Consider the following 22,269-nt stretch of genomic DNA (forward strand, 5'->3'; position numbering starts at 1 on the left):
ATAAAGATACCTCTCTCTATTTCCAAAGTGCAACGTTTGTTGTCTTACTGCTTACATATACTTTGGTGAAAAGAGAACATTGTTTTTGTAACCCAGGCCAATTAGATCACACGCTAAAATGGCCTCGTTTCAGCAAAGTAAGCAGTCAGACAACAAGCGATACACTATGAAAGTAAGGTAAGGTATTTTCAATGAAAACTTAACACTATATTTTTACTTCCTAAGAACGGTCGTAAAACCCCACGCCATCTCATAGCTAGTGCCTGGGGAACCTGTGGTTTCAGAACGTATACGACGTCACGTGACCTAACACAGACTTTTCCGGCCAGACAGCTAAATAGGTCACTTTTCGGACGGAACGGACCTACACTGTATGGCGACTCTTGGCAGGACTAGACGCAGTATCATTTGTGCTGCAGGGTGTTTCAACAGAGAGATGCTGTTACGGAGATATTCTCATGGCCTTTACAGATTCGGTGCCAGGGGCTTCAGCACTTCGATTCGAAGGCAGACCAAGCACTATCAATTCGTTGTGGCTGGTGGTGGTTCTGGGGGACTGTCGATTGGATCCACTCTCTGCCGGAAATTTCCTAAATCTACGGCCATTATTGAACCATCTGAGGTAAACTAGTCGACCCGCATTTGTTGTAGAAATCTGGATCTTAGCATTTTAGTTTTGAGTTGAAATTTCCTTTCATGTATTCTTAATTTTGAAGGGGTAAAATTAAGTATATTGTTCGATTACTTTTCAGACTTACCCCCTGCTAGATACGTGCGAAAGTTCATGCTACTTGTAGGTTTACCCAATTGAAAGCTTATTGATCATGCTTCTGTTGACCAGTACACGTGTGATTCGAATTTAGCTTTAATCTTTAATCTTTAATAAGTATAATCCTTAAACAGTGGAACTATACTAGGAGTTTAAAATAACATAATAAAAGCACGTAATAAATAATTACAATATGTATATATACAGTAAAAATTATAAGTTAGTAAAAGATAAGATAAAATAGATTAAGTATAATCTCGTCGAGACAAGTTAGGACGTCTGGATATACACTATACAAAAGATTTAATGGCTGCAAGAGCAATAGTCTTAAAATTATTTATATCAACATCTTCGTAAATAGGTAAATTGTTCCATGCTACTATTGTCCTTGGATAAAAGGAAAACTTATAGACATCATTTGATACACGGATTTGTTGGAAAGGACGACTGTTCAGTAATCTGGTGGCCCTTGTTATTTCGTGGACTTCAGGAGGAAAGCTAATACCAACATGTCCCATTAAGATTTTGTAGAACATAGTAGTTTGAAAGAGGAGTCGACGATCTTCAAGGGAGTCCCAACCAAGATATTCGATCATTGGAGTAATGATCATTGGAGTAATTATAGAAGCCAATTGCGTAACCTGGTGTTTTGTTGAGCTTTTATCGTATATAAGCCTAATTGCATGCAGTAAGCGTCGTAGATGGGTAAGCTTACCTCAGTAAATTTTTAGTTCTGCATAATAGAGTTTAATTTGGTGATTCACAACCGGTTTTAGTGTTTTTGCACTTCTTTGATAAATCAATTGTACAGTACCAGACAACCAATAGGAATTTATGGTAATTTTTTATGACGGAATAGGTTACCATAGCAACAGCATAACTTGTTAATTTTAAGCTTAAAGATGAGTTCCAGTCTGTACTGTGCAGTCTCAGCACCCTAATATTTATAAACATTATAAGTTTCACTCGATGGAATGCAAATTGATATCATTCATTACGAACCAGATACCTCATCTGCTGCTATTGCTACTGCTACTCATCTATCAGCTAATTAGCTACTGAGTCACTGCTACTGCTCAGTGGCAGATCCAGACTTTGAGCTAAGGGGGGGGGGGGGTTGTTTTACTTGCCCTGCCGGCTTTTCTTCCTTCAATTATTTCTTCTTTTTTCACCCAAAATAAGGGGGGGTAGGCCCCTGAGCCTCTCCCCTAAATCTGCCACTGCTGCTAATGCCACCGCTAATAACTAGTGCTATAAAAATGAATTATGATGATGATGATGACTATTATTACTGTTGCTGCTGCTGCTTCTACTGCTAGTTGCTACTAGCAGGGATGGCAGAACATATTTTGAATTGGGGCTTACAAGCGAGCGCCAGAGGTGCTAACTTGTAGGGGGTCTGGAGATATTTATGAAATTATTATTTTATATTTTTTTTGCTTGAAATTGGGAGGGGTTAAAGCCCCCCCTCAGCTGCCCCCCCCCCCCTTGGCTACACTGTCTATGACTAGTACTGACAAGGGGAGAAGAACTGTTATGATAGAAAGGGAATTCACAAGGAGGGGGTGTTATAGGTTTGGAGCAAAGGGAAAAATCAGTTAAATACAGTTGAACGTCCTGTAAGTGACCACCCATATGGGGCGCCGTTTGTAAATTTATTATTTAGACCGAATTTATGCCGTTTTCCCCTTATTTATAAATAATTGGAAATGCCACAAAATTTGTTTATAAATAAGACACAAGAACTTGTCCGTTGATATGTATATAATTATTTTAGGTACGTCCTGATTTATAAATAATCTTTTACCATAGAGTTATTATATATAAATAATAAACTAAACAACTTCAATTATTTATATATCAGGTCATCTCTAAAGTAGTTATTTACATATCATAAAGTTTGTTAATCCCATTATTTATAAATAAATTACTTCGCCGGGAGTGTAAATTCATTATTTAGAAATAATAAATTTCACCTCGCCGAGTGTAAATTTATTATTTATAAATAATGAACTTCACTGAGTGTGTAAATCCATTATTTTGAAATAATGAATTTCTCCTCGCCAAGTGTTAATTTATTATTTATAAATAACGAACTTCATTGAGTGTGTAAATTCATTATTCAGAAATAATGAAGTTTCATCTCGCCGAGTGTAAATTTGTTACTTAGAAATAATGAACCACTGAGTATGTAAATTCATTATTTAGAAATAATGAAAGTATGAATGGCTGACCCAGCGTCTCTTGCCTGATCAATTTCGGAGGCTGTTTCTCACGCTATAAGTGAGACAGTTAATGCTACCCTTGCTCAAGTAGGTAACGGCGGCGGTATGTAGCCTGAAATTCAGCACTTGCGGATCTGGGGGAGGGGCCCGGGGAGCCCGTTCTCCCCCCCCCCCCCCACCCCTGCCTCAGCTATCTATTATGGAGTTCTTATTCACTCAGCAATTCAGCAGCTCACACTGCAACAGGAACAACTACTCAAAGGCCGAGGTAACAGGTAAATTTTAAGAAAAGAAACTGCTGCATGAAGAAAATAAAAATCGCTTGGCGTGTTAAGTGAAAGGTCTGATTTCTATTGAAATTCAATAATGGTTTAAACGTAAATGAATTTAGCTTTCCACGTGTACGATCTTTGGACTTGCCTGGAATAGACTTGCCCAGCCGTGACTTGATCAAGCCAAACAAAGTGTGTCACACAGCTATCCGTCCAAAGGTCACAAAGGTCACAAAGAATTTAACCTGCGAGCAAACTCACGTTTGAATCAAACGCGCGAGTGATGAAGAGGAGTAGCGATCGGCGGGAAAGAGGCGCCAAGAAGTGACTTTCTCCTCTCGCAGCTTCGCCCGTTGATTTCTCGCTCTCAGCTACGCCGAGCGCATTTGTGCTCCAATGTGAGCCTGTTCGCAGGCTACAAAAATTATCTAAGCATATAAATACATTATTCGATTTCCCGATTTTAAAAGTTCTGCATTTTCTTCATGCAGCAATTTCTTGGCTTAAAATTTACCCGTTACCTCGGCCTTTGAGTAGTTGTTGTCGTTGTCGTTGTTCCTGTTGCAGTGTGAGCTGCCGAATTGTTGAGTGAATAAGAACTACGTAATAGATATTTGAAGCGTGATTCTCGCTTAAACACAATTAACCAAAATAAGGGGGGGGGGACCTCCCCTAGATCCGCCACTGCTGAATTTCAGGCTACATACCTACCTGAGCAAGGGTAGCATTAACTGTCTTATAACGCGAGAAACAGCCTCTGAAATCGATCGGGCAAGAGACGCTGGGTCAGCCATTCATACTTTCATTATTTCTAAATAACGAATTCACATACTCAGTGAAGTTCATTATTTCTAAGTAATAAATTTACACTCAACGAGATGAAACTTCATTATTTCTAAATAATGAGTTTCTAAATAACGAGTTTACACACACGTTTAATTCATTATTTCTAAATAATAAATTTACAGTTGGCAAGATGAAACTTCATTATTTCTAAATAATGAATTTACACACTCAATGAAGTTCATATTAATTTTATAAATAATAAGTTTACACTCGGCGAGGAGAAATTCATTATTTCTAAATAATGAATTTACGCACTCAGTGAAGTTCATTATTTATAAATAATAAATTTACACTCGGTGAGGTGAAATTTATTGTTTCTAAATAATGAATTTACACTCCCGGCGAAGTAATTTATTTATAAATAATGGGATTTACAAACTTTATGATATGTAAAAAACTATTTTAGAGATGACCTGATTTATGAATAATTGAAGTTGTTTAGTTTATTATTTATATATAATAACTCTATGGTAAAAGATTATTTATAAATCAGAACGTACCTAAAATAATTATTTACATATCAACGGACAAGTTCTTGAGTCTTATTTATAAACAAATTTTGTAGCATTTCCAATTATTTATAAATAAGGGGAAAACGGCATAAATTCGGTCTAAATAATAAATTTACAAACGGCGCCCCATACACCCAAAATGTCAAGCCTCGGTGGTCGCTTATGGGAGTTGGTGGCTTACAAGAGCTTAGACTATATTGGGTCAAAATTTCGCCTCATTATCATTTGGTTACTGCGGAGACCCATGTTTTAAATTTTATTGATGTCAAAAGTCAAATTTCAAGAAAAAATACTGTACTTGCTATTGAGAAATTTCCGTCTCTTGTACTAGCTAGGAATGCGATAATGTTAACTACAACACCTTATTAGCCAATTTCTGGTATATTATCTGTCAAGTGGTCGCTTATGGGAGGTTAGGAGAGGTGGTCTGGGAAGAGGTGGTCGCTTATGAGAAGTACTGGTCACAACCAGTAGTTCAACTGTAAATTGAATTTGGCCAATTCATAGTCTATTTCTGCTACCCATACAAATTGCAGTGTATGGCAGAGGCTTACATCTCTGGTCTTTTGTTTTCCAGTTGTCTGCTGTTTACAATTTAGGTTTCATCTGCTCAGTCTTCTTGTGCTCTCCTTCAATTAATCTATCTGCAGTCTATCTGTTTTTAGTATCACCCAACTAGTGGACTAATGCAAATCCTGCATTCAAATTGGCTTCGCTACTAGAGGACTATTAGTAACAGTCCTCGAGTAGCGAAATTGGTGCAATCGAGCATGACGCTTTCTTTCGTTTTATTCCCAAATAAATATTTCTTTAACTTGCATTTGCTAACTTTATTTTTACCTTTTCTGTCCGACTAGTTGGGTGGTACTAAAACAATTAGACCCTTCGCCCTCAAGGGCCACGGGTCAATGGCCCATTTAGCTTCGCCTCAAGGTCTAATTGTTAAATAGTATCTTAATTTACACTGTATGCGTAGCTGGCCCAATTTCATTGCTTAGTCCAGGTTAAAGTTCCGATTAAGCCAATTGAAAGTGATTATGTTTTTCTCAGAATCACTATTATCAGCCCCTATGGACCTTAGTTGGAGGTGGAATCAACCGTCTTGAAGAATCTGTGCGGCCAACTGGCAGTCTTATTCCAGGAGGCTGCACCTGGTATAAAACCAGTATTGCAGAATTCAATCCTGAGAAAAATCTTGTTCTGACAGCCAATGGAGATGAGGTTACTGATCTTTTTCCATTTGCATATGAAATTATTTATTAACTCTTCTTTCGGCATATTAATACATGTATGTCATCAAGAAAATTGCCAATGTTAGTGAAAGTCTGGTATCTCACATTTATCATGATCATTATTCATAATTCAAATATTTTGGAAACATGAATACTAAATAAATTCGCAAATATGTTCATAAATTTAGATCACAAGAAGTTTAAAGTTATTTACAATTTTCCTTTCTTATTTCAGATCAAGTATGACTTTCTAATTGTTGCAGTTGGACTTCAGCTTAGATTTGACATGGTACACAACTGTATGACATTGTGTTTGTATTAGAAAATGAACTCAAGACAATTGCAGGTCCTGGAATGATCTGTAATTTAGGAAAGAACACAAGACGTTTGGCACAAATCATTATTCCTGTCAGAAATTACAGTTATCATAACTACTTTAATTTTTGGCAAAGTGATACTTAACCCCTGGAGTGCCTACTGTATTTATGGTACTATCTCATGATCAGTACATCATGATTTGTGCTCCTTAGGTGCCTATAATGTTTGTGACTTACTGAGCACATCACAATTTTAAGTCAAACTCTTGGCACAGAGGAAACAACTTTTATCGGTACCTTAGATTCATAGGAGGTCTTTCAAGAGACTGCTATTAATTTCCCATTTCTGTGATGTGAAAGTAACCGCATTGAAGAGACACTACGTTTCAGAAAATGTGTACATGTACACGTCGATACAGTCATAGTTTAAGTGAAAAAGCTTACGGAATTTTAAAATGGTGTTGCACACAGCTTACACAGTGGTCTGGCACTCAAGGGGTTAAGGTTACAGTATACCTTCAGATCGGCAATTTTCTTCAAATTTGGATTTTTGGTTCAAACTAATGGTCGAAGAGTAATCTCTAATTTCTGAAAACAAAATTGAAAAAAACGTAATATTGGCGGAGAAATGGATGTTTTACGTTATGGCCGGAAGTAAAAGTTCCCTCTTGATTGACAGCCCTATAACGTGTATGCAATCAACCGAGACTACTTTCGCGGGAATATTACCGATATTGATACCACGAATTGGCTGGCTACTCAGTTAATCAGCATTGTTAATCCAAGCATTTTTCGTGTTAGATGTAATTCTATTAAGTTATAAGTAAACATGGACCACGGAAAAGTCCGTTTACCAGTTCGAAAGAGCGAAGAATGAATAAAAATACATCAATGAGTGAAGAAGCGAAAGTTGGCCTCGCGGATGAAGCTACGGACGTATCAAGCGGGCAAAAAGATCGAGTCAAGAGAAGAGAAAGGTTGTGTAAAATTTGGGAACTCGACAGCGATAACAGCGATGTTTACAGTGACTCTTTTGTTGAGTTCGATACCGATGAATCGTCCAACTCATTGAGATCCATTGTAATATTATCCATGCACATTTGCTCTGCCGCGCTTTCTTTTGTTTGTTCTCGTCGCCCAGCTACTCTAACGTTCGTATCCTTTTTCGTCTTCCCCATTTTGCCAAACCAGCTTCAAGAAAAACCCAGCTGCAGAAAAATTATCTCTCCGCCTTGAGCGCATTGCGAAACGCAAGGTTTTTTTGCAGATTCACGCGTAAATTTCACCGCGAGTTAATGGTAGTAAATTTTCCAAGCGCTGATTGGCTCAGTGATCTGAGAACCCAGTTGAAGGCGTTTGTGGGTGGAGTTTGTTTGCGAAGTAAGATATTTTTCTTAGCGCTGTTTTCTCGGATAAATTTTTTCACTTGAAGCAGACACTTTAAAGAGTTACAACTCAAACGGAATTTGTTTGTTTGCCCTCAAATTTGGACAGTAGCTAGATTAACATATAAAAAAGAAAAACGTGTCTGCGAATTGTTTATTTCGAAATATTTTTTCTCCCAGAGCGATTTTTGTACGATCACTTCACATTTTTTTAATCCTATTTCGAAAATGTTCTGTAACTTTTTACTACAATTGAATATGGAAAAACGCAGACACGCTTTTTTAGTGCTTTTTGTCCTGAAAGCGAGGAAAAAAATAAATTGGCGAAAAACAAAATTCGCTTTGACTTGTAGCTTCCAAAAGGTGATTAGGACGCTTGCATTTGGTGACCGTGAAAAAATTGGCAATTCATTTTATTTCAAAATTTTTGGTATGGTTTGATAGCCAGCTCTATAAACTTTAATTTGATATAGGGGCTAAGGTATCTACAGCTTAAACCGGACGCGCTACATCGCTTGGACGCGAGACACCCCTGAAGGTATACGGTAACCTTAATTGGTGCTACTCTTTAGAATTTCTCATTCTTTTTGTCAATATTGTTGAGAAATAACACTTTTCAGACTTGTATGTTCAGATGTGTTAGTTGAGCTTGAAATGTATACATGTATTCTGAAAATTGTGTCCTTTGTGTAGGTGTATACCCACACATCAACATGTGACCAGTGAGACAAAATCCCTTAAGCTGTTACTGAACATCTATCTTTTCTTTGAATGTGATAGGTTCATGGCCTAAAAGAAGCATTAGGGACCCCTGGTGTTGGCTGTAATTACTCCCACCTGACAGTGAATGACACATGGAAGGCTATACAAAACTTTCAGGGAGGGAATGCCATATTCACTGTCCCTAATACACCTATAAAGTGCCTAGGTGCTCCTCAAAAGATCATGTACTTGGCAGAAGATTACTTTAGACAGGTAAGTTTTACAAAATGTTTGGCCCAGCAGAGATAATGACATCTGCGTGCCATGAAAATCAAACATAAATATGCATACCTGAGTAGGTGTACTATTCAACCTGGTTAGTAATTTTGCAAACATGTTTTGCATTCATGCATACCACTGAGTCTGTAAATGTATAAATCAATCTGTTTTTGGGTTAACAAAATCAATTTGAAGAAGCTACTGCTTGTAAGTAAGAGTTCATAGTGAATCCTCCCAGTTATGCACAGTTCGATCTCTGTAAATTAGCTCTGGACAATGAGCTCTTAATGACAGAGGTACTGAGTTAGCAAGGTGAATTATAGTTTGTATGTCAAGCACTTGGATGAAAAATCATGTTGTGTTGACAATATATTGTAATGTACATGCATGCATTTAAAACATTGAAAATCATTCCATTTGCTTTAAATTTTTTAGGCTTTATAACAGTCTGGCACACTTGGTGCTCGGGCGCGGTGCCTGAGTGAATGCAGCCTTTGTTTCAATAAAATGTGTCATTAACAATTATTCCAACAAACCCCTTTAATACAGACACCCATCTACAGCACTTATAATAAGGGTAAAATTCACCAAAAATTCGCCATCTAAATTCATGGTCATTGATCTTTATTCACTTAGCACCTAAGAATGCCCGATAGATGTCCATATTAACCATGTTCCACAGTACATAGCATAATCAGTGTGAGTTCATTCTCTATCTTTTAGCTTTCATCAATAATTGTTACTGTCCCAGTACACATAATGTGCCTAAATGGGATCTACATGTATTTTGAGGCATGGCAATTTCTTTCTTTTTAGAACAACGTTCGTAACAAAGCAAATATAATGTTTAACACTTCACTGGATAAAATATTTGGTGTGAAGAAATACGCTGATGCCTTATCAAAAATTGTGAATGAAAGAGAGATCAAATTGAACTTCAAGAGAAATTTGTTTGCCATCAAACCAGACAGCAAGGAAGCAGTCTTTGAAGTGCTGGATGATTCAAAGTTGGAGAAAAAGCTACTAGAAACTTACCAGGTAGGTTTTGCTGGGGTACCCAATATAAATGCTATAGTTTGACAGGGCTCGAAAGAAACTTGAATTCCAGCTTGGACTTCGGACAGGCAGCTCTAAAATTTTGCTTTGTAAGACTGAAAAGCCTCTTGCCTGGCAGGAAAATCTACCTGTCTGGACAACAGGACAGCACATTTTTCGAGCCTTGTATAATTAGATTTAATTAAGTTACATGCTTGTTGTTAGAAAACACCCTGACAAGATTAAAGCATGGGCTAAAAGCTGCACCTATGTAACTCCTTAGAAGCAAAACCAGTGTGAACTCAGTCAAAATGATGGTGTGAGCAAAGAGAATTTTTACAGTCAAACCAAGTGAAGCATACCCCTCAAAATTACATTAATGAATTGGTTATTTGAATATTGAACTTGCGAATCGTTTCAAGAATGCAATAATGAGTTGATTATTTGAATATTGAACTCGCTAGTCATTTCAAAAATCAATATTAAATTGATTTTTTTGAACATTAAACCCATTAGCTGTATTCTTGGAACGACTAGTGGGTTCAATTTTCCAATAATCAATTCACTTTTGCATTCTTGATACAACTAGCATATTCATAACACTTCACTAGCTAATAATCAATTCATTAATGTAATCTTGAGGGGTACACTTCACTTGGTTTGGCTTTTAGCACAGCTAGTGCACAGAAAATGTTTCCTAATAAATCAATAATGAATTGTAAAAAGCTTTGTATAATATATAGCCAATGAACAAGTGGGGTAATTAGCGCACAAAAAAATCAGTTCATTATGCTAGCAAAGATGTTCAGGGCCTTTCTTGTGAGCTAGCGTACAAGTATATATGTCAAAACTCACTTTGCAATCCTTAATAATCAATGTTGTGCAATACTCTTAATCTTACAATGCATCTGTACTCTTCTGTAGCTTCCAACCCTCATTTCATAAAGTTCTGTTGTCCACTCTTTGTTTGCTTTGACCTGATCTTTTACAATTTAGCTCACTTGACAATAAAAACTAGAAGTATGCTGGTTTTTGTTTCAGTATGACATGATTCATGTGACGCCTCCTATGGGACCACCAGATTGCCTGCTTGGAAGTCCTATCTCAGATCAAAATGGTTTTGTGGATGTTGAGAAGACCACCATGAGACATAAAAAGTATCCCAACATATTTGCCATTGGTGACTGTTCCAACTCGCCTAATGGAAAAACAGCTGCTGCTGTAGCCGGTCAGACTGGTGTAATCAAGGCAAACCTGTTTGCACTGATAGATGGTCGACCCATGCCAGCTCAGGTAAAATTTGCTGCTTAGCCTAAATTGATGTCACAGTTGGTGATGGGCAAAGTGGAAGAAGCTGAAAAATGTAGAAACTGCATTATTTTAGTGGTGGGGTAGTCTGAGGGATGCCGCTTGCCATGAAGTCACTGTTAAATCTGACAGTACGTTATCCTTTTGTTCTTACTGACATGTGATCCTAAAATGTGACCAAAATGAACAGTCTAAAGAAATCCATTGACGAAAATAACTGGACCTAGGATAGGGGGGTAGCATGACATCCTTTTTCTCTAAGGAGACCATTTATAGATAATCACATTTCAGGCTCTGTATTTGTGACTCAGCTCAGACACCTGAGATACATTTTGATTTTATTTCAGTATTATGCTTTTTATGTATAAATATGTAATTTATTTTGAATATGATTTTTTTCCGTCTAGTATGATGGGTACACCTCGTGCCCTCTTGTCACTGGTTATGGTAAACTTATCCTTGCTGAATTTGACTACAATGGCAATCCCCTGGAAACGTTTCCTTTCGATCAAGGAAAGGTCAGTGTAAATAAAGCAATTGCAGTTTGGCAGGCCGCCTTCTTGCCAAATGGTTTTTTCTTGTAGAAGAGAAAATTAGGTTTTGATTGTTGAGAAGGGCGAGTTTATTTCCACTGCCATGCCTTTTGTCAGTTCCTTGTCGCATGCATCACGTCATCTGCATGAAACAGAGCGTGGCATTTTGGAATGTCTGAACCTTTCTCTATTATCTTCTGTACCATTGTTCATTGCACTGAGAGACTGGAAACCCCTGGTTTTCCTAAAAATGAGATGCTATTTACATTTCATTTCGATCTAGGCCTTCTTGTTTTTTGTCAGGTAGCCATAACAACAGCTTGTATCCTGGATTCCAAGTGATGGTTGAGTTTGCGCCATTTTGCTGTTGTCAGTTCAAATTTTTGTTGTTTGTATGGTGTGAGTGGGGATGGTTTAGTCCAATCACAATTTATTACAGTGGATAACATCTTGAGACAGTTGTTAAAAAGCAGTAATAGACAGTGTGGCCTTGGTTTTAAAGATGTAGGAATTTCTTGTTTTTCTATTGTTGGTTTGCTTTCAGGAACGTTACACAATGTACTACATGAAAAAAGATATTCTCCCTGAGGTCTACTGGAATGGATTGGTCAGGTGAGTCATTGAGAGGTCAAATGCAATTTAACTGTTAAAAAATTCTATTATAAAGCCGCTTCCTGATTGCTGGTATCTACTGAAAATGAGGAAACGATAGGCAGGGTCGATGCCTCCCTTGGATTAAATTGAGGCTTAAACTGTGGCGGACGTGTAAGAAGGGCTTGCGAGCCAAACGACTGTTTTTGTTGTTTCTGTATTTGCGTTTTTTTGAAAAGAATTCATTACCCTTGACTCATGAAAATTAAGTTATACCGAGCCCAGTTATATCCACGCAGTCAACCAAGTAAGGCGTTTTCACACGCGTGGCCAGCAGCCATGCAAATTTATTGGAACAAATGAAATTGTTTACATTTATAAGAGAAGTGTTTACATCTCCTTACAGTTGGATTGGTTTGGGACACCAACATTGCCGCCGTTTCATAGTTTTGGGTAGACTGCTGGCAGCCGTTTTTTTTCTCTCTCCAAGGTCAGATAAGTGTTTATGGCTGGTTTGCAGTGTCACGCCATCAAAAATAAAAATCATAACCATTCGATAAATTAAGTCAAGAAGCTGGGATATAAAAGATGATTGATATATAAACAACCTCGCCAAGATTTAGGTCTGTGCAGGTTTTCATTCTCCCGTTATTCGGAGAAGTGTATCACTCAAATTTATAGAGCTTTGTATGAAGTCGCCATGTTTGTGCCCCTCGGAGGGACACAAACATGGCGGCCGTAAAGTAACAGAAACATCTGTCATCGAGTTTTGCCATTGAAACGAAAAGTTATTACTCTAGAGCTCCAAAACATTGAAATTAACAATTTTTATAGGGCAACAACTGTTTAATTAGCAAAAGCGTGAGCAATAACTCATCTTTTTGACTACTCGAGAACCTTATCGGGCCGCCATTTCAATGCCACACAACGCACAAACTTGGAAATTCAAACGTGCCCTATTTCAAAATGAGGAACCCTGTCGAGCTTAAACGCTGCAAAACGTCAAGTTATTAGAGGACCTTACGTCTCATGAAACTAAACCTTCAGAAGGATTGGTAATTTCTTATTTTGGAAAATGATGACGTCACATGAAAAGCGGCAACTCCTGAACACGAACGCATAAGGGCGGTATGGACGAAAAAGAGTTGGGGCGAGATTAGTACTGCGCCCATGTCTCGTCCCAATCCCTTCTAGTCTGGAATGTCTCGCCTCATAATCCCCGGGTCGTTTTGAGAGAAAAACAGAGTGCCAGTGGGACACCAATATGGCTTCTGTGGCGTCATGTGAAAAAACGCAACACATTTTTGAAATCATCAGAAGGTCATGTTAAGGCTTTTCTCGTGCGTGGATGCGGTTACTTGTTCCTAAACTCCTGTAAAGCGTTCAACAATGATGATCAAAACTTCACTCACTCAAAGTGGGTGTTGGTCTTTACAAGATGAATTTTAAAAAATAAACTTGTCTTAATGCAGAATGTTGTGAGAACTGAGCTGTTGCCATCTTGTTCCTAATTGTTTCAATTAAAGGAGTTTGCTTGTAGTAACAATTATACGATTTTAATATTACCTTTCAGGGGCCTTTGGCCAGGTGTGTCGCCGCTGAGAAGGACCCTTCATTTGGGGCTTAAGAAGTAGTGCTTTCCTTGCACTCCATGCAATGACACCTTAGTTAGTGTTTCAATATTGAAACAACCTCTTTCCTCGGGCCATCATTAAAGTCTTGCAAATGCAAATAAGTGAAACTAGTTTAAGTTGCTTGAGTCAAAAGTACAGTGAAAACTTATGAGTGGAAGATGGTAGGCGAGTTGTCATTTCAAATTGAACGTAATCAAAAAAGTAATATAAGTATAAAACTGTGAGCACTGAAATTTTATATATGAAAAGTAATCTTTATGAGAAATCTTGTTAAATCTTTACCATCCATCAAAAGCATCGCAAACACTTCTCTTTGAAGGTTATTGTGTCAAGTAGATTATTTGTAGTAATGGGAGAGCTCTCCGCTTTTAGGCTTGGCTAAATTTATATATGAATACCGTATGTTGTTTCATTCATCTGAATTTATTTTTCTAAATAGCAAGTGTCATCTTATTACTATTTATTGTGATTTTCATACAGTCAGGAGTCTCCATCTTCTGACAGGTCAGTTTCACAATGACTGACACAAAACTGAAACGAAAGTTAACTAAAAGCAACCAAGCAGACAAGTATTCAGAGATTATATTTTATTGCACGGTATGAAAAATAGGAAGAGACCAAAACTACATAATGTTGAATAGGGCATGGTAAACGATATGAAAACGCTCTGGAGGGTGAAAATCATTAAATAAATGCTTTACGTCAAGAAGCTAGAGGGAACGAGAGGCCAAGAGAGTTAATCGCTATATAAGCCTTATGCCTTGGGTATTCCTTCTCGAATTTTGTTTAGAAACGGTTCCCAGTTCTCCCGCGGATGTTACTTGCGCATTGCATGGATGTTTTCGTGTAGGATGGAATTGGGTGTAAAGCAGCTGTCCGCGTGAGTAAAATTCGCGTCACAGGATTGTCTATTTCTAAGACGTTCCTGGGATTTCCAAACCGGTAGTGATCTGAAAACAATGAAATAAACTTGGGAGGGGTTACGTAAGGAGTAAGGCTTGTACGGGGAGTGAACTCTGATATCCTTCATCCTACAGCACAGTGCAGCTTGAACGGTAGTGTAGCAATTACTGTAGTATACAATTAAAAGCTTTCACTCACGGTTGATTCGTAAGCTACTCAGTTTCTAGCAACCCTAAATGTAAGTAGAATTTCATTAAAATTGAATTTAGGATGTACGTATTAGTTCAGCATAGAGAGGATGGTTTGCACAGAAATCAAATAAACACTAACAGCTACGAATTTGTGTATTTGTTGTTTCGTAGAAAAGGTCTTCCTAGAATGATCCGTATGTTTTTGTTCCTGATGCAACGATTCAAATCGAGCTTTGATTAGGAATGGAATATGGCCAAACAGGTCTGGGAATTCTTTTTCCGTGATGTTACGATTAAAATTGGGCTTTGATACGGAGCCAAAGCAACGACGAAGGAAACCCCGAGGACAACGCCTTGAAAAAAAAAAATTATATTTTACCTTCGAATTTCGCAATTATAAAGATCTGTTCAGTGGGCCTATTGGTCTGGGGACTTGCTCAAGCTAAAGATGCAACGCCAACGTTCAATTCCAAATAAAAATACGAAAATTAGCCCCCGTCGTTCGCGTCCTCCAAAGTCATTTTACGTTGTTTGCAGAGGACGACAAAGACATGTATAAAGATCTATAACGCACGTGCACAGCCATTGTTCTGCTCATTAAACCTTTTGTTTGGTGACGTTCTCGTTGCCGTTGCCGTCGTGGTTTTCTTAAGCTCTCTAATGATATACATATGGCAAAAGTGGTCGTAGAATTTCTTCATTTCCTGGTGCCACGACTGAAATTGGGCTTTGATGCGAAAACACGCTGATCGTCCACCGAAATTCAAAAAACATGGGATCCTCTTCATATTTATTTCCTGTCCCCGATTTTCAAGAAAACCTATACAGTAGCATAGCTATTGTAGGGCAAAGTGGCTCAACAGACCAGCTGGAATTCCAGTTTCCGTTAGATGGATATAAGGTAGTTGTGACCAGTGCTGTTTCTAAAGGGTGGGACTGACTAGCAAGAGAGAATGAAGAGTAAGAAGACTTATTCTCCTTATGGGCCTCTCTTTCTGGGTAATCTCCCCTCTAGTTACTTTTAGATATAATTCGTCCGTGGATAATGTTACTACGCGCGTAGCAATGATGATCTCTTGGAGGAAGAAAATGCGTGTAAAGCCGCTTGGGCAGTCTTCCACGTGAGCAATGTTTGACGCTGGGATCTAGGAGGGATCAAAATAACTCAAGAGGGTTACCTTTTTACTTGTTGCAGCGCAAACGCAAGCATAAGCGCAGCACAGTAAAAAAGGAAAAATTTTGAGCCTTGTGCTTGTGCTTGCGCTTGTGCTTATGCCTGCGTCAAGGCCGTTTTGACGGTGAAATAAGAATTATTGTACTTGCGCTTGCGTCGCTAGTGAAAACCAGGCTCAAAGTCTTGTCCTCTCTTTGACTTGTCTTCACTCCACTCTTGAAGAGCGATTTATATCATAATCATATATATTTTTTAAGATTTGTTTAGCTCGCTTTTATTGGCTTGTACATCCAAGAAGCAACGACGAAGGCAACCCCGAGGACAACGCCTAGTAAAATAAGAAAGTTATATTTCACCTTCGAATTTTTGCAGTTATCTGGATCTGTTCAGTGCGCCTATTGGCCCGGTCTCGGGACTTGCTCGAGCTGAAGATACAATGCCATCGTTCAATACCAAATGAAAATACGAAAAATTAGCCGCGTTCTCCGAAATACGCGGAATTTTGTCATTTCACGTTGTTTACAAAGGACGGCAATGAAATGTACAAAGATTTGTAACGTACGTGCACACCTATTGTTCTGCTCATTAAACCTTTTAGTTTGGTGGCGTTCTCGTTGCCGTCGTGGTTTGCTTAAGCTCTCTAAAGCCTGGTTTTCACAAGCTACGCAAGCACAAACACAAGGATATTTACCACACGTGGTTAAGTTTGGCCCATGAAAACACTGGATCTAGATTACCTCACGCCTAAACAGTTTAACTAAATGGCGGAAGTTTCGGATAATTTTGCTTGTGCTTGTGTTTGCGTCGAATTTCGTTTTCACTTGGGTCATCCCTATTGCTTGCGCTTGTGCTTGCGCTTGTGCTTGCGTCGCTAGTGAAAACCAGGCTTGATGAAATATGGCAAAACAGATCGTAGAAATTCTTTATTCCCTGGTACAACGATTGAAATCGGGCTTTGATGCGAAAACATACTGATCGTCCACCGAAGTTAAAAAAAAAACCATGGGATCATCTCCATATTTATTTCCTATTTCCAATTTTCAAGAAAAGCAATACGGTAACATGTAGCTATTGTAGGGCAAAGTGGCTCAACTGACCAGCTGGAATTGCAGTTTCCGTTAGATAGATAAAGTAGTTGTGACCACTGCCGTTTCTAAAGGGTGGGACTGACTAGCAAGAGAGAATGAAGAGTAAGAAGACTTATTCTGCTTGTAGGCATTATTCTCAGGGTAATCACTCAAGTTATTTTTAGATATAATTCGTCCGTGGATACTGCTACCACGCGCGTGGTGGCATTGATGATGTCTTTGAGGAAACAAAAATGCGTGTAAAGCCGCTTGGGCTGTCCTCCACGTAAGCAATGTTTGACGCTAGGAAGGATCTAAAAATAACTCAAGATGACCAATGTATTCTTATGCGGGGGACTAACTCTCTCACCCTTCATCCTCTCAAAATGCCTGGTACAGTCAAACCTCCGGTACGTAGCGACCACCTCTTGTAAGCGACCAGCTTTCCAAAATACCAAAAGTTTCTAAGTCAAATCACTATATTTGGAACCTCTTGTAAGCGACCACCTCTCCTCAGCGACTAGTTCTCCGAAATACTAAAAGTTTCCAAGCCAAATCATTATATTTGGAACCTCTTGAAAGCGACCACTTCTCGTAAGCGATCAGTCCGATTCTCCAAAATACTAAAAGTTTCCAAGTCAAATCACCATATTTGGAACCTCTTGTAAGCGACTGCGACCACTATTAGACCGGAAAGTTCAAAATTTTCTTTTGTTTTAACCTCCCGTTAAAAAGAAGTTCTCAAAAGACATTTTTAATTCCGAAATTTGTTATAGATACGATTAATTAGTAATTGGACCTCGTGTCGTACAATTCAGGGAGTAATTTTGAAATTACTCGACGACGACGTTTTTGAACGAGAAACTTTAGGCTTTTCGTTTCCTTTTAATTATTTTTTCGCCTTTTCTTTTTCTCCTTTTCTTATCTTTTTACGGGCAATTTTTACCATGGAGTAGCCGTAGGAAATTTTGCTCTGAGTTTTTCACTCAAATTTCTGAGCATTTTCGTGCATATTTCAGGCTCCATGGAGTCGATCACTCTGATCTGGGTATCATTGGACAGATCTTTTTCTCCTGCAGAAGTTGAGTATAGATGATACCAATTTTGGTCAGAGATGATGACGTCAGAAGTGGAACAAAGGCCATTGCTCGCCACGGCCGGCACGGGAGTCAAGGTACTATTACATCTTTCTATGTCAAGTATCTGAGTTACTAGCTCGATGCAAAGTGATTGGAAGTAGTGAAATATTAGAAATACTGATGCAATATTGAATTCAGTTCAATTCTTTATTAACACTATAAAGGGCAGTTACACACATTTTATATGTTAAAGTAATGAAAATAGTAAACTATTCTGTTTCCAACATTTTTTATACAGAATTCTCTTTAAATATGTATTAACTGTGTATTTAATACAAGCTAACAATTAAGAACCAACAGACTAACAAACAAAAATTATGTCAAATACAGCACTGTAATTTATAAAATGCTACTTACACAGCCTTCTGTCTACATAATGGTTATGTGCATAATTTTCATAACAGATGCATGGAAAAATATTTAAATAACAAAGTACCTAATATACAAAAACTTCAATAGCGTAAAAAGTTAAAAACTGGGAATCTCTGAAATTTGTTTGCAGAAAGTGCACACCAAAAATATAACGGACCATACAGGAAGGAGAATTTGTTGATTAACATTGAAGAAGACAGCAGAATTACTTGTTAGGACCTGATCTCATCATGATCAGCTGATGAAGAACTTGAAAGTTTTTTGGTTATTTTCTTTCAAGTTGCACCAATTATTGTGCAATTCATGTATTGGCTTAAAACTATTTAAGACAAAACATTCTTAAAAATACTTTTTTTTACACTTTTTTAAAGTTGTCTGAGACTGAAAATGACATTGGATAAAAAAATTTAATATTATTTTGAGGCATTATGTATTCTATTATTATTACCACAACACTAGTCATGCAAGCCAGTAGATACAGTCATATGCCACACTTCCCAGGTGCACCAACATGTTGTTTCGGTAAATCATCTGTTCAGAAGGCCTTTAATGCCCTCTCTTTTTCTTAAGAAAATTTCACCTCAAATAAATCCTCAAACTCGTTACAATAAATAATACACCTTAATAATTAGATCATAATATTTATAAATAACAATACAATAAGAAAACACTGCATTGAGAGACAAAACCTTCCTTCCCAAGTTCAAGACTATAAAAATAAGAAAATGTCATTTAAAACATTGCATCATTATTACATTTAATCACCAACTAAAGCTCACAATACAAAAAAATCATGTACTTAGATAATAGTAGTAGGAATATTGTCTGATGATTGCTGTCAAGATGAGACTGGGTGAGTTTTATCAGCATCTTTGTCAGGCATCTCTGAGGGTTCTTCACTAACATTTCCTGGCAGTGAAGCTAGTTTCTGTACCATTGCCTCGCCAAATGACTGACTGTATCCAGGACTTACTGTGTCTAGCAAGGCATACATTGTTTCATAATATTTGGACTCTATGCCTTTTTGGTTTTCATCAAACTGATCTCCAACAACCTTGAATAATATAAAAGTGAATTTAAATTAGAGCCTGCAGTATTGAGTGAGTTGTGCTGAATGAAATTTAGTACATGGTTTTGTAACAACAACAACATCTTTATTTTCTGTAACTACTACAGTAATAACAACATCTTTATTTAAACCTTAAGTTAGTAGTCTAAATAACCAAGAAGGAGTTAAAAGAAAAGGAGGTTGTCGTAATTAGTAGCTGTTGCAGTCTGTAAGGTGTAGCCAGACAAGGATTTCTAAGTATGTCTGTTACCAGAAAAAGAGACCTGTGTATATTACTCTAAACCCTCAGTCTTTGATCTTTGTTTGTACAGCAAAGATCTTCACAAAGTTCCATAAAGGCACAGTGAGACATTCTGAAATTTCTTTTCCACTCACTGACCATAGTATAGTTGTCCATCATGTTGGGGTCTTTGGTCATGCCATCATTGCCATCTCAAAAAACATGTGGCCAATGCCAACATTGTTTGCATCAGAAAAATATCCAGATTGGTTCTTTCAAGTCTTTTACACAACAAAACTCTCCGGATTCAAAAGTTTTCAGATTTAAATTTGGGTTCAAAATCTCCAGAGACACGACCAAACCAGGGAGTTTTCATTTCAGATTTGTCCACTCGTTTGTAAATTATGGCAAAATCAATCTGTGTAAGCCTAGCCTAAGTTGCATTAAAGTACTGTAATGTAGCAGTTAGCATCCCTTACAGGGTTGTTACAACCTTTTAAAGTAGGCAGCTTTATTTTCTACTGGACTGGGTGGCTGATTTTTGCCGGCTTTTACCACAGAAATTATCAGAAAGATAGCCCAGCAGAGCGATGAAGTAGATGCGATTTTTGTTGGCAGGTGGCTAAATATTTTGACCCTGTGGGGGACTCCTATATAATAAGGAAGCTGGGGTGCTCATCATACATTATAGGGGTTACAAATACAGTTTTCATACCTCTTAGGGTTTTCAGTCTCAAAAGGTCCACAGTGGGAGAATTTGTGGTGCCTTTTGTGTGGTACCTTTTTTATCCCCCCCCCCCCCCCCCTTCCCCGCCAAGGAAAAAAAATGTGACAGTAGGTATGGTGCTGTTTTAGAATTGGTACCTCTTATGGGGGAACAAATTTCAGGCCACACTCACAAAACAGGATCTTGGTACACAGTTGTACCTCTTAGGGTTTTATTTTGGAAATTTCCGACAGGCATCCCGGTCCTTTTTATATGAAAATCCCCACCAGGACTCTCAGCCCATCCTTATATGAATGTTTATAGCCTGCTTAACAGGTGGTCTTGCACTGCTAGTCAAACATAAAACAAATGGCAATACAAAAATACTTTTTATTTTTAATGTGTGGTCTGATGAAAGGACAAGCAGATTGAACAGAGTAAGTAAGGTGCATATATTTTTGTGCAAATTTTTTGAGTTGCTTGTATTTGACTGTTTGTCCAAACTGCATATCAATATGCACTGACATTTGGAAATCTCCAGGCTGCCGGACAGAGTTAACTTTCCATAATAGTTTGACGGGTCGAATTAAGGTCATTCTTCACATTTGCATTGCGCATCCTTACTGCGCATAATTTATGGCGTCATTAGCGTGCGCTTGTGCACGTGCATATTGAAAACATAACGGATTTGCCTTGGTATTGAGCTCTGTCAGCTGAAAAATGGCTCTAGCTCACCAATGAGCACGGGCACCCCAATTTTTTTTCCAGTCATTGTAATCAACTAATCATAAGCTTTGCTTGAGAAAAGACTGAAATAATTTCTATTGCTGAAAATTGAATAAATAAGAAAAATAGCAGATACACTGTGGTCTTTTCTATTTTGCAGTCGGCAACCACGTCAAGAAATTTGGTTCAAATTTTTAATCAAGAATTTAGCTTTCTGCCTGAATCAAACTTAAAATGTTTATTTGTGTCCGACACAATGTATTGACTGTAGTTTAATGCGTGTTCTTATGAGTCTGGGTTCACAAAGATTTTACAATTACTGGGAATTGCGAATGCGTTCTCATAATAAGCATTAAATAATGCCAAAATGGCAAATGGCACTGCTCCTTAATGAGCATGGGCACCCCCCTTTTTTATTTCAAAATTGAAGTTATCATATGACAAATATTCAGTGGACAAAATTTGAACAAAAATATATTGTCACTTTTATTTCAGAGGAATTACAGTGTACCTTAATTACTTGTCGTCCATGTTACGTACTGAGGAATGATTTGTCAGTGATTTTTTCGATCACATCCACATCTTCAGCGCTAAATAGATAATTAGCTAGGCACTTCAAATAGATAAGCACAACAATAAAGTAAAACAGCTGGACTCACCCGAAATCCAAGGACGCTAAGTTCTACGCAAAGACTTTTACGCTCTTTCGTCAACACATTGAGATAGACGCACTCGCGCGAAGAAGGAAGATTCTTGGAAATGCTAATCGATTCTACCGTAAATCCAATGTCTTCTATCACTAATCCCGCTTCCACTTTAAAGTCAATTTCTTCTTCTTCCATTTTCAGAAAGCGACGCAACTTTGGTCAACCTTCCATCTACACTCACCACATGCAAACGATCCGTGGGAAAATAGATAAACAACAAACGACGTCGAACGGGAGAGATCTGAGAGATCTGGGAATGACTGACCCTTCTGTAACAGCAATACAATGCGCCAGCAGTAGTTAATCTAAACCGCCATGCGCTAAAGTTTGCTTGAGCCCGCGTCATATTGGGTCT

The 22,269-nt window shown here is 37.9% G+C and overlaps 2 protein-coding genes across 2 annotated transcripts; one reads left to right on the forward strand and one right to left on the reverse strand.

The window, feature by feature from the left end:
* Positions 1–309: 309 nt before the first annotated feature.
* On the forward strand, positions 310–14,882 carry LOC110040827 (sulfide:quinone oxidoreductase, mitochondrial-like). The gene is made up of 9 exons (XM_020746101.2): positions 310–622; positions 5,675–5,845; positions 6,092–6,145; positions 8,339–8,533; positions 9,356–9,577; positions 10,616–10,867; positions 11,290–11,400; positions 11,960–12,027; positions 13,580–14,882. Exons 1-9 carry the CDS (start codon positions 374–376, stop codon positions 13,638–13,640), a joined length of 1,383 nt encoding a protein of 460 aa, XP_020601760.2. The 5' UTR covers positions 310–373; the 3' UTR covers positions 13,641–14,882.
* A 3,360-nt stretch (positions 14,883–18,242) lies between these two features.
* Positions 18,243–22,165, reverse strand: LOC110040860 (GSK3B-interacting protein-like). Its single transcript, XM_020746132.2, has 2 exons — positions 21,867–22,165; positions 18,243–19,540 (listed from the first exon to the last, which is right to left on the reverse strand). The coding sequence occupies exons 1-2, from the start codon at positions 22,047–22,049 to the stop codon at positions 19,325–19,327; spliced, it is 399 nt and encodes a 132-aa protein (XP_020601791.2). The 5' UTR covers positions 22,050–22,165; the 3' UTR covers positions 18,243–19,324.
* Between the last annotated feature and the right edge of the window lie 104 nt (positions 22,166–22,269).

The sequence above is a fragment of the Orbicella faveolata genome, unplaced genomic scaffold (genome assembly GCF_042242905.1).
Source record: "Orbicella faveolata isolate gen_17 unplaced genomic scaffold, um_ofav_v1 contig_1, whole genome shotgun sequence".
NCBI lineage: Eukaryota > Metazoa > Cnidaria > Anthozoa > Scleractinia > Merulinidae > Orbicella > Orbicella faveolata.

What these genes read in the sequence shown, in the direction of transcription:
- LOC110040827 (XM_020746101.2), top strand. Translation starts at nt 374, where the DNA reads ATGGCGACTCTTGGCAGGACTAGACGCAGTATCATTTGTGCTGCAGGG. An exon ending in CCATTATTGAACCATCTGAG is followed by an intron (nt 623 to 5,674) that starts GTAAACTAGTCG and finishes TGTTTTTCTCAG; the next exon opens with AATCACTATTATCAGCCCCT. An exon ending in TTCAGCTTAGATTTGACATG is followed by an intron (nt 6,146 to 8,338) that starts GTACACAACTGT and finishes TGAATGTGATAG; the next exon opens with GTTCATGGCCTAAAAGAAGC.
- LOC110040860 (XM_020746132.2), bottom strand. Translation starts at nt 22,049, where the DNA reads ATGGAAGAAGAAGAAATTGACTTTAAAGTGGAAGCGGGATTAGTGATA. An exon ending in TTAGCGTCCTTGGATTTCGG is followed by an intron (nt 19,541 to 21,866) that starts GTGAGTCCAGCT and finishes ATATTATTCAAG; the next exon opens with GTTGTTGGAGATCAGTTTGA.